Below are 13,128 nucleotides of genomic sequence, written 5' to 3'. Positions count from 1 at the left end.
TTGGTAAAGCCACCTGCAAACACCTGATACCAATCGAGCTCTGATACTTATAATAATAATAATCCTTGCATTTGATCTAACGTCTTATCACATTGTTAAGATGTCTCAAAGCGCTTCACAGAATATATTGCCAAGTGGATTGACTGCATATTTTCTACATGAAACGCAGCAGTCACTTGCGTATATCAGTGTTCCACAAACAGTCTTGGAGTGAGTGACTAACCCTCAAAAAAAACATTTTTTCAATCGATTAACAACCGGGTGCCTACTTACTGCAAGGTAAACATAGGCGTGTGGAGTAAGGAACTACCATGTCCATTTCCATTATCCATGCTGTCTTTAAATAGTGAGAATATTATCGATGGCTTAATTGTAAATGTTGGCACTTGTCTTTGTGCGCACACTACTCTATCTCACTCATTTTGTTCTGCCAGCATTTTGGTACTTTTTTAGAGAGCATCAATGTCATCGCTTTCTTTAGAATTTGATGGCACTCGTGGATTAGTGAGTCTCAAGCAGATCCCTGGGGACAAAGCTAAGCCAACATTTAAACTTGTAACATTCTGCAAACTGCCAGTTCAGTTTATGTCATCTCACTTTCATCTGCGACTCTTTACCATTGCTTCTCTGCTCTGCTGCTCTTTTTCACTCCTTCTGCTGTAAATTTCAATTTAACTACATCACGGACCTTTTCCTATTTGATCTACAGTCTCTGTTTCAGGACTTACAGTTGGTTGATGCCATTCACTGGTCCTAAACGTCCTCCACACGCTCTGAATCACTGCTCTTTGCTAACACCAACCCAGTCTCCAGACTTTCCCTGGTCTCCCAAGCTCGTGAGCATGGTAACGCACTGCCTACCCCATAAGCATGTTTGGCAATGTGCTGAGTGAGCTATTTTCTCCAGCTGGTGTACCGTTCTAGGTACTGAACACTGTTTTACTTTAGACTTTACTCTGGCACATATTCGCAACTGTAATTAATGTCAATTTGCTTGGAGCAAATTATTAATGTATCGCATCACTTGTAGTATATTAGTATTAGGCACAGGTTGGCAAGAGCCAAGGCTTGGGGACCACAGAGTGTGCGTTGAGGTACTGCTGGAATCTGACCAGCTAAAACACAATTTAGTGTTCAGTCTGATTTTATGGATTACCCTGAGTAGCCACTTCAGTTTATAACTAGATCTAACTCCTCCAGTATCACCCAAAAAAAGGCTTCACTCCAGTCCATACCATACTAGCTTCTCAAACGTGCATGCAATCAATACTGGCAGCCCAGAGCAGAGTATAGGAAACCTGGATAAACGTGCACCATCTTTTTGTGAGGATGAAATAGGAATTATCTCTCAGGTTTTGTTCAAATTGTGATTCTTTAATTCTACAGAATAAATTACTGAAATATTATACACAATCGAGTGGGAAAAAAATTAAGTAAAAGATTAAAAAAAGGAGTTTATCAGTTGTTTGGGATGTAGTTTCAAAACAATATGGGTCCAACATTCTTGGCAGATACAGTAACACTCACTAACTAAGCAGATATCGATGCACATTTACCTCTGCTTATTTATTCTTCAGTCAACTTTATATCCGTATTGCCACTTACCCTTTAGTATAGTACCACTTTAATTTTTTACACAAGCCTTCTGTATGGCTGCTAACCCAACACGTTTTGAATATTACTGTTCAATAAATTATTTAGCCCAAATAATAACAAAATGACCCACTTTTGAATACTACAGGAAAATTCTATTTATAACTAAGTGGGAACGAGTTCGTTTTCAGCACTGGTCTGATTGTAAAAAAAAGTAATGTACAGGCTCTTCCAAACTAGAATTTTTTTTTAAATTAAAATACTTCCACACTACTCCTCAATTGAATCTATCACCTAATAGCTTTCTAATACACTCCTAAATTTGCTGACACTCGGCAATGCAAACACACTACCGACTGCCTCAATTGTATTTGACTCGTGGAGCCCTGTAGCTCAGTGATTAGAGCGCTTGCCTTGCAAGCGAGACACATGGGTTCAATTCCAGGCAGGGCGAAACATTGGGCAAATTTCCTTACTCCACACGCCTAATAATACTCCCTTCAAAAACAAAATCAATAATAAATTGGTCATTTCAATCCACGACTGTTTGTGGGACGCTGCTGTGTGCAATTGGCTGCCGCATTCGCCCACAAATATACGGTCAATTCACTTTACAGTCTATTCTGTGAAGCGCTTTGAGACGTCGAGAAGACGTGAAAAGCGCTATATCAAATGCAAGGATTATTATTATTATATTTCCAGCCATAGTTCTATGCCTTGCATCTTCCTCCCAAATACCAGGTCATAAACATCCAGATGTTTTTTACTTCTTGTTATAATAATAATAATCTTTGCATTTGGCACATTATCATGTTGGAGGGATGTCTCAAAGTGCCTCACAGGATTCACTGTGAAATGAAGTGATAATGCATTTGTAGGCAAATGCAGCAGCACAATTGCTCACAGCAATGTCACACAAATAGCCATGAAACTAATTTTATCTGGGGATTGTTGGCCAAGACCTCGGGAAAAACTCCCTTCTCTTTTCAAATTGTGCCATGCGATCTTTAACGTTCCCACCGGCAGATGGGATCTCAGTCTCATCTAATATTAAATATATGTTCAGTCCATCTTAGGATCCATTTCCTTCACTTAATATGTTGACATGATCATCAAAAAAACAAAAATTTCTAAATTACGTCCCGTCCAGCTGACATTTAAACATGTGCAACAGGATGTGAATAATGTATGAAACAATTATAAAGCTGTGAAATTGAGCATAGCATAAATATAACCAGGCAAAGCTAATGACTGAATAGTTTCCACTGAGGTTTGTTTTAAAATATATCTGCAACATAAAACTCTTTAAAGGACCATAAAAAGATTGCTGACTAGTTTTTAGACTACAGTACTCTATTTTTCTCAATCCATTAATTACAAGAACATTTAAGTTGCTGAGGGCAGGGGTAATATAAAACTGTACGCATTTTGTTTTTAAACCAACCATTTGCGGTGTTCAACAAGGGCAATGCCCTCATTCAACACTCTCCAGGGACTTTAAATGATTCAGTCTCAAGTCAAAACTACAGTGGTTTCATTCTATTCGAGCGATTGAGAAAGAACATGCACTTTAATCCCCAAAGGGATTGCTATAGTTGTTCGGAGATAGACAATTAAGACAATTAGATGTTCTGCAAATATACAATTCACAGGAGAACTGTTTAGAGACATCTTCAACACCATTTTTCATTTCCCCAGGTCAGTGTATGTCTCACTTGTTCCCATTTGCACAAACTCGCCTGCACACAGCTGTCCTCTGTGATGTGGAAAGGATAGTAAATGAAAGAATGTCTAAGTCCTGAATACAAGTTGTGGTCAGCCAAAGGTCAAATGGGATTTAGGCTAAGACATAATTTGTTATACAGGCGTACTATAAATAGCTTGTTTTATTTGCCTGCCATTTTAGGAAGAAATACATTACATGCATTAAAATTGGGGCAGAAATGTGAAACACATTTTGTTTTTGTCAATATTCTCTTTTATAATTATATTATTGTTTTCATTATAAACATGAGCATATTTAATTAGCCAGAAACAACCAAGAACAAATGTCTCACAAAAGAGCTGTCAGCACCAGAAGCTTTGGAAACTGTATTGAGGTAGAAGAAAGGAACAAGTCAGAGTTCCCAGCTTCCCTGACAGATGATTAACTCTGCAGTTACATAGAGCTGTGCAAAGACTACAATCCAGACAATTGCATGGCTGAAGCATCACTGTTCGACTTGCTTCCGAGCTTTCTGATGCTGAGTAACCTCCTGCCACTTCCACACGAGACACCCAACAATGAACTTGAATGGACCACTTTTGCTCCCTTTCATCATTGATAGATACCATATTATATTATTAAGAAATAAAACAATGCAGCATAGAGATTTTACGGTCATGTTTCTAAACTGTTCCCTCTTAATTATTATGAATATCCCATGGCACATTGCGCTGGACAAGGGGAATCTGCATTGGGCTTACCCTTGTATGAACTTTGCTACTGTTCTGTCATTGGGCCTAACACAAACTAGAAGCATCATTATAACTGTAGAGCAAATCTATTGGTACGAGTGGGTTAATTATTTCAAGTAATAACCACATTATGAGTAAGGTTATTGACAAACCAAGGCCAGTATACATTTGCAATGTGAAGATCAGAAATAGAATAATTAGGTCTAATTTAGGAAGTATTATGAAGTATTACAATCACAAGTCAGGATATATGCAAGTCACATAATATATATAGAAAATGACATGCAGTTAATAAACAGAAACAGTATGAAGGTGGAATGTTCAATTAATACTATACCATTAATTAAACTTGCAGGATATTTTAAAAAAATGAAACTTGTTATTATTCAGTATGAGATTTGGCCTGTCATGAGTTAGCTAACCTCAAACAAGCAATCAGCAGGAGCATCATAATTAGCCTCAGCGACAACATTAGATGCATATGTGAGAAGAGAATTGGCCTTGGCTATGATGCCCCACAGTAATATAAGCTGGCAACATTCACTGTCAAGTCTCACACATAAATAATGGTCACTTCAGCAAGGTACCACACAACAGTAATTGCCTGAAGGACAGTAGAAATAAAATAAGGAGTTAAATACATTCGGGAGATAAAGATGAGAAAAAATTAGAGAGGCACAAAATCATCTTGTTCAACTATATGTACACAGCAAAATTTTATAAACCAATACGTAGCATTTTATATTATTAATATTCATCTTACCGCAAAGCAATCATTCATTTTAATTGCCCTTCACTGATCAATTACTAAAGTATTTAATTCTAAGCTGAGCTCAGACAGCTGCAGTAATGAGGGTGCAGTACCCAAAGGATGCTTTGCTGCATTTCAGTCTGTAAGGATCGGAATAGAAACATCAAGGAACTGCTGGGTTTTCCTCAATGTTACGCACAAGCTGGATTGTAGCTACAATGCCAGAAAATCACCCCAAAGAAAGCAAGGACAAAAAGGTTGATGAAAATATTTTGTAACCGTTAATAACGCAGATTTTATTCTTATGCATGGGAGCATTCAGGCCTTCAAGGGCAGACGATGCTTTTCTGATTATGATTGCAGATTAATACAGGATGCAACTCTTACCTGGATATGTTGTTAAAGCTGAGAAAGAGGCGCTGGAGACAAGGCAAAGTGTCTGCATCGCTCTGTAAGGGAGGGAAGAATCCTCAGCAATATATTTAATACCGCAACATCCTTTTGTGGAGCCCTTGCAGCTCTGTCAGCCCTGTATAACCTTGCCACAGATGGCTGCTCAACTGCAACCTTGCCACTTGCTCAGAAGCATTCCAGGATATTGGAATGATGCACTCAGGCTGATGAAGGAGAAGGATGGGGATTGCACCTCATCTTCATGCTCAGGCTCTCAGGGGAAGAGCAACCTGCCTCCTCAGCACTCAGCTGCAGGAAAAGCCCAGCATGTGCACATTGCATTGCTATTGATTGGCTGTTAAAGCTATCACTCAGCAGCTCACTGCAGTTACAGTATTTTCCAGTTTGCTTTGTGGTAGATTACAGCTCCTCCAGTCCAGCTTCCACCTCCTCGCTCAGTCACAGAGTCGCCAGGTACCCTCTCCCTCAGACGTAGCCTCCAGCTCCTCTCTCAGCCATGGTGTATATAGCGCCCTTAACGTATATTTTCTCTGAGCGCTTTACAAGACACCAAGCCGGGGAAAGGGGGAAGAGAAGAATGGAAAGGTGACCATGGGTGTGATCAAAGAAGACTTTAAGGTGGGACTTAAAGATAGATAGAGAAGGGATCAGTCTCCTGAACAAGGAAGAGAATGCGATTAACATAAATGGCTTGTAGATGAAAACATCAGTATAGGTTTAATGGACCAAATGGCCTTTTCGTGTGCTGTAATATTGTTTGCTTCTATTATTCAGCGCTCTGAGACGCTATCTTGCATGAAGAGTGCTATTTAAATGAAAGCTGGTATTATTGTTTTGATTTACAGGCAGAAACTGCACAACTGAGTAAAATACCTAAACTAATGACATGACAGATGTCTGGTTATTCTTGGACACAGAGCTGGAATGCATTTTAGTTGTTGAAAGCTCTGCCTGCGGGTTACATTTAGCGGCTAAGAGTGGTCCATGGAATCACTGGGGAAGACTTCAATGGAAAGCAGCTGGATCTAAGTGGAGATAGCTAATGGCAAGGTAATCCATGCTTATTCATAGCTGAGCATTCAGAAGTGGTGTCTGGCTGCAAGGTTATAGTTGGGTGAGGCTACTTCACCACCCAGAGACAACACAAAAGTGATTTATTTTCTTTCTTTACAGTAACACAAGTTATGTGCAGTGGCACCATAAACAGGACATTATATAAAATCAATCATAAACAAGTTTCAGATCTATAACCTAAAAAAAATCAATATGTTTGAACCACTACCTCAAACTCTGTACGTGACAAAATAAAAGTTGCGACTTACCACAAATTCAATTTGGTTCCGTCTTAGATTGAGCTCAGTCAATGAATCAAGGCCAGTCACATTTTCCGCCCGAACAATTAAGTTTCCAGCCAGGTTAAGTACTCTAAGTTCCGCCAAATGATTAAGGTTTTCAATTTTACAGATCTGTAAATTTAAAACCTGTATTAATGAATAAGTTCACACAACATAATTTCACACAGCAATATTGATGACAAAAAATATACAAAATTCAAGATTCGAACTCTGGATTATCATTTGTGACAAAGTAGGGGGAAATTTTACTCTGCACCTGGCCATACCTGTGAGTGCTTATAATGCTGTTCCATTCCCCAGTAAAATGAATCATAAGAACTTCACAGCACAGAATGTAGCCATTCAGCCCCTAATTGAAAACTTTAATCATTTGAAGCGAATTGCTAGCTGTTTTGTGACAACTTCCTTCGAGCTATTTAAACTATTTTTTATAACAACAATGTGAATTTAGCTAAACAGCTAAAGTCAAATAAAAGTATATTTCCTTAAGTAAAGTTGAAATGCCCCTCTCACTGCTCTAATTACAGCACCAGGAGAGCAGAACATATGAACACGACACTACCTGGATGTGACTATAATGAGGACTGTCATTTCAGCCAGTAAGAATTTTACCAGCATTTCCGCAGCTGTAAAACTACGTTTGTAAAACTACCCGACATGTAATCTGTCATTTTTCTTAAGTCAGCCAGGTGTCTGATACTGTACATGTGGAAACTGCTTAGTATCCAAATCAGATAGAGTTTCATATATGCATGCCGTCTATGCATGGAAATTTCTGCCTCAAAAAGTTGGGATTAATCTGAGAATTATATCAATATCTCTCATCTAAAATAACTGTTTAGGACCAGAATCACGGGAAACCAGGAAGACTCTGACTCGCATTGTACAAGAGAGGTGAAGCCAGGTGATACTCTTGTCATAAAGTGAAATGTAGATACACGATAATCCTTTAATTTGATATAGAGTCTTATCACATCTTCAAAACGTCTCAAAGCACTTCATAGAATATACCACAAAGCTAATTGCCAATTGCGCACACCAGTGTCCCACAAGCAGTCGTGGATTGAGTGACCAAATTATTATTTTTAAGAGATTATTACCCCGGAAAAGCAATCCACCAATCGACTAACAATTGGGTTCCTACTTACTGCTAGGTAAAAAGAGGCATGTGGAGTAAGGAAACGTGCCCAACGTTTCGCAATTTAGATATTGTAATGTCTGCTGTGGAACTGCTCACCCAGAAACTGACCATTCAGCCTATCACTGTGCTGATCTTTTTGTAATAAAGATTTCACATTCAACCACCTTCTACATAAAGATTTGTTTTCTTTTGTGATCATCAACAACAACAATTTACATTTGGCTGGGAGAAGGGTGGAAAATGAGAAAAGCACAGTATGCTCTTAAATTACTACCTCACTGTACATCAGGATTTAAGAGCAAACACACAAACTCTAAATAACCATTACACTGAAAAGAGTAACATAATGCATGTTTTTCCAGTTTAAGATTCAGAATTCCCTCAGTGCTTTTTACACACTACTAAAGAAGCTGACCTAAAACTGCATTGGAGTGTTCACTGCACCTGGTTTCCGTGGAGATCCAGCACGTCAAGATTGGTCTGGCTCTCAAGATTCGAAATGTGTTTGATTCTGGAAATGATGTACAAAATACCAATGTTAATAGCCATAAAAAGCTTACCCACTATAGAGGTTAAGATGACTAGTCTAGTTGCACAACTTATCCCTTTTTCTCTTTTTGAAACGCTTTCGGTCATCTTTCCTCTCCCCACTCCCCTCAATCCTCGCCCCATCTCAGCCAGTACTCCTCCTCCTCCTCTTGCACCTTACACCCCACTACCACTCTTCTGTGAGAAACAAGACAAAATATTAATTTAGTGTTTCTGCTATTCTGCCATTCTCCATGACAAGAATTTATTACTTTTTGTCTCTAATTGGCCTTACTCTTTCTTTAGTTATTCTTTGCTTTTGATGTGCCCTTTTCTATTTTACTTTATTTTATTTGCTAACCTTTCGTCACACACGTTGGCCCTGTTGGCCTTTCTAATTTCCCTTTTTGCTTCATTACAGTCTCCACATTGGTAGAATAAGCCAAGAAAATGTTTTATGTAACAAAATTGCATTTCAAAACTGTGTCAGAGCATCACATCAAAGGCTGGGTTAGTAAAATGCTGTACACTGTCCAGCGCCTTGGGACGTCCTCCCGACGTGAAAGGCGCTATACAAATGTAATCTAGTTGTTGTTGCATCAGGTATTGGAGGCTGGGTTAGTTCAGAAAAATACTGAAGGCCACACAGAGAGCATAGTACACCTATCTTAAGAGAATTATTCAATGTTTCCAGTCAAGGAGAGATAAAAATAAAAACAGACTTGACTGTGTCAGTAGTGTGTTTAACCTAGGCCCCTAAACCCTCTCTGCAAGCATTCATTGGCTGCCACAGCGGATCCCCAAAAATGGTCACTAGACCTTACAGTAAAATCCCGTGATGCACTTTGATATCCTTATGACATGAAGATCCTGACTCAGATGCAAAGATTAGTATTATCCATTGATGCAAGATACAAATCTGCCAAGGCAAATGGGTTTATGAGATTCATGAACTGGGGAATTGAATATAAAAATAAGGAATTACATTCACTAAGCCTAAGACTATGGAGTGATTTGATAGAGATCTTCAAGATTATGAAGGGTTATGATATGGTGAATAGTAATACAGTGAAACTCTGATAACTCGTAACCCTAAGGTAAATAGCTCAGATGACTACTTATCAGAGTTGACAAATTATCAGAGTTGACAGTTCTTGTAAGTAAAAAGTACTCAAATGACCAGGATATTAAGTGAGTGACTAGTTATGTGGGCTTGACAACCTATCCTAAGGGTGAGTTACCAGAGTTTCACTTTAGATCATTTGAACTGGTTCGCAAGTCATTGAAGAGATGTTGTTGTTGTTGAGAGAGCACATTTTTAAGATATTCACAATGGGAGTTAAACTTGAAAAAATAATGATTTGCTTGAAACACGAAATAATCTGCCACAAATCAAAGCTGAAGCAAAGACCATCAATTACTCTAAAAGGGAATTAAATAGACGCTGGAAGAGGAAGATTAAAGGGAATGATGAATGTCCAGGAAAGTGGTTCTTGTGTGAAGAAAAATATCAGCACAGACCTGATTGGTTCAATGAACCATTTCTTTGCTGTAACATGCTATGATTCCATAAATACTTTTACAAATGCAAGTTTGCATCAATCCCATTTGATTTTCTACAACGTATTCAAACCTCACTTCCCAACTGAAGTGGAACCAATGGAATAAAAAACATCAATTTTCATTAAACTTTGAAAAACTATTAAACTTTTTTTTCACGTTTGCACTGAGTTTGAGTTTTTCTCTAGAAAACAATTCTCATGATTTTGAAAATACAGTTTTTCCTAAATGTTGACAGACTTTTGTATGTGCTGCCACCTACTGTCCAATGTTTCCACAAATAATAATCCTTGCATTCCTTCCACTAGGTTAAATAGCAATGCTTTTCAGTCCATTATCAACTAGATGATTAAAAATAATAATAATTTGGTCACTCAATCCACGATTGTTCGTGGGACACTGCTGTGCGCAATTGGCTGCTGTGTTTCGCCCACAAAATATACAGTCAATTCACTTTACAGTATATTCTGTGAGTGCTTTGAGACGTCTCGAAGACGTGATGAGGCGCTATATCAAATGCAAGGACTATTATTATTATCATCATCAGGGGAGCCTCCTATTGTTCACATTTCTCTCACAACTTTTGAAAGAAGACATCCCACTTGTTCTTTCACATCAGAAGATCGTTAGGATCTGAACCAAGAAACCCTATAACATCTGCCTATTAATGTGCTGCCTTCTATTCCTGACACTAACTCCATCATGTCTCTCTCTGGGACGTCCTCCTGACGTGAAAGGCGCTTTATAAATGGAATCTTGTTGTTGTTGTTGTTCAATGGTGCCTTGTGTTTTACCTCACTTCACCCTCTCAAATAGTGCAGTCCTAACAAGTTCTGGCTCAAACAGCAGCTAAACATGTTTAGCATTCAATCTTTTGAAAGGTTACAGGACAACATCTGCAGAGGTATGATGAACAAAACTTATTGATGTCACCTCAAGAACCATTGGTGGCCCCTTCAGAAGCAGAGTTGTCTCCTCATGCCGAGATGCGTGATTTTATTTGCCATTTCTCAAAAATCTATTGCTATGACATATGCTCAAGACATTAGCAGAATTGAGGCCAAATGACATTTGTTCAGGCCTTGACAACTGGTGGGAAATTCCCATCGGTTTGAGACCCTTTGTCTGTTATTCCCATTCTGCAGTAAAACAAATAAGAGATAAAACGGATGGCAAGCAGCAAGTTCCATCAGACATTCCTTCCACTCAACACGTTGAACAGTCCAAGTCAGCTGACCCAGAACATTGCTGTCATTTTGAAATCGTAACTCAAAATTTTCAATAATTACATGCAATACAGCAACTTTGCTGTACTACTTGAGATAAGGTATGGATTTTCACCCACAAGCAACAAAGAGTTTACTTTGGTGCTATGTGCTCTATTTGTGGAGTCCTGTAGCTCAGTGGTTAGAGCACTCGCTTTGCAAGCGAGAGACCCAAGTTCAATTCCAGCAGAGGGCGAAACCTTGGGCAAGTTTCCTTACTCCACACAGAGCCTAATAATAATCCCTCCAAAACCAAAAACAATAATAAATTGGTCATTTTCAATCTACGACTGTTTGTGGGACATTGCTGTGCGCAATTGGCTGCCGCGTTCGCCCACAAATATACAGTCAATTCACTTTACAGTGTGTTCTGTGAAGCGCTTTGGGACATCCTCCCGATGTGAAAAGCGCTATATCAAATGCAAGGATTATTATTATTATTTGGTGGGGAGGGAGGCAACTTTTGGTCAAGTATTGTCTCTATTTCACAATGGCTATTGAATATTTTCAGTTGAATTAATGTGCAAATTAATCTGCTTTCATTTTTCAATTCGACATTTTTTCTTTTAAATTCAAAGGCAGATAATTTCCTAAACAAAGGTGTGATCCAGCTGCTTCCTTCATTTGTGGTGAACTTCAGCTGAACCACAAATACCTGGAAGTGAAATGTTTGCAAAGAGATGAAGAGAGTGTGTGGGAGGAAAAGGGAAAAAAACATTTGAATAAGCGTGATAGAGAAAATTTGGGGTACTTCAGAATGAATTTCCAAATTAAAATTGATAAAAATTGTTGAACCAATATTTTTTGTAATATATGTTGGTAAGAAAAGAATAATAAATGATATGATGCTGCTGCACTTCACACCCATTGAAACATGATTTCCCCACTATACCAGCCCTTAACCAGTTGCTATACCAGGAAATACTTCTGAAACACTCTGAGATGTTGCAAGGTGATGAGGTGCCAAAAAGTACAGATTCATTCTTTAACATCTTATGCAGCACAGCACCAAGTTCTATACAATGAACAAACGTGCACTATGAACCCTCGAAACTGTAGCTCAGCCACTGGCCACACTGAGGGAATTTATGACTGAGCCCAAGTACCTCATCTGCAAGTTCCCATCCCAGCCATGCCATTAAAGAGGCACGAGATGGATGCTAAATGCTTCACCACAGGCTTCCTTTTAAACCAGTCATGTGAAAACAATTACACCAGTAAATGCTTTCAGAGCTGTTCTCAATTTAAGCAATAACATACTTTTCAAAGAAAAATTTAAAATGCTGCAAGCCAATCACATACTAGTACTGTGCTACTCATTTATTAGTACTATTATGACCTGTACAATTCCAACTATCTATAATCTGCACGATTGTTCACCATAAACAGTTTTTAAACACACACTGCTCATCACACTGCTGGCAAACACTGTTCACCACACACTCAAGCGCAAGCATATAGTGCTCATCACATTGTCACGGGCTGGCACACACTACTTATCACACTGCCACCACTAGCACACAACTCTCACCCCTCAGCCAGGCGTCTGCCACACGCTGCTAGCACACACTGCTCACCACAATCATGCTCTGGCACACACTCCTCACCACAGAACCATATTCTGGCCACACACTGCTCACCACTCTTATGTAATAAATGTAAGCATCAAGTGTGTTCAGTATTTAGGTGTGGGTTTGTAGCCTGAAGCATTAGGCAGATTGTAAACAATGAGAAGCACTCAGTTACTTCAGAACCTTTTCTCTAACCCAGATTTTTAAGTATTCATTACTTTCCATATTAATAATTGTCCATGTACTCCAGACAAAAGCTGGACATCCAGCTATTGCAGTGTTAGTGTACAGAAAATGTTTTCACCACAAGTTTCAAAAGGGTATAAAAAAGTGTCAAAGTTATGAAATCAAGTTCAAATATTTCAGCACCATAAATATGAAACAACATTACTAGGCACTGCCTGCACAGAATATTACTCCAATGAATAAAGCCAAGGGAGGAAAACAAAATGTGAAAAGCTAGAAGTACCCTTCAGCTTCAGAGTGCTTTTCA

The 13,128-nt window shown here is 38.7% G+C and overlaps 1 protein-coding gene across 2 annotated transcripts in view; it reads right to left on the bottom strand.

Annotated features, from left to right (window-relative positions):
• The window catches only part of LOC103188829 (leucine-rich repeat-containing protein 49), a 57,818-nt gene that overhangs the window by 36,299 nt on the left and 8,391 nt on the right, over positions 1-13,128 (bottom strand). For both annotated transcript variants that reach the window (XM_007908963.2, XM_007908970.2), the window contains exons 7-9: positions 8,156-8,222; positions 6,538-6,681; positions 5,189-5,250 (exon numbers count right to left, since the gene is read on the bottom strand). In XM_007908963.2, coding sequence (XP_007907154.2) covers positions 5,189-5,250; positions 6,538-6,681; positions 8,156-8,222 — 273 coding nt within the window. The remainder of the gene's footprint in view (positions 1-5,188; positions 5,251-6,537; positions 6,682-8,155; positions 8,223-13,128) is intronic.

This window comes from Callorhinchus milii, unplaced genomic scaffold (genome assembly GCF_018977255.1).
Source record: "Callorhinchus milii isolate IMCB2004 unplaced genomic scaffold, IMCB_Cmil_1.0 Scaffold22, whole genome shotgun sequence".
Classification (NCBI taxonomy): Eukaryota; Metazoa; Chordata; class Chondrichthyes; order Chimaeriformes; family Callorhinchidae; genus Callorhinchus; species Callorhinchus milii.
Note: the sequence above shows the minus strand (reverse complement) of the source record. Positions and strands in the feature narration are given on the sequence as shown.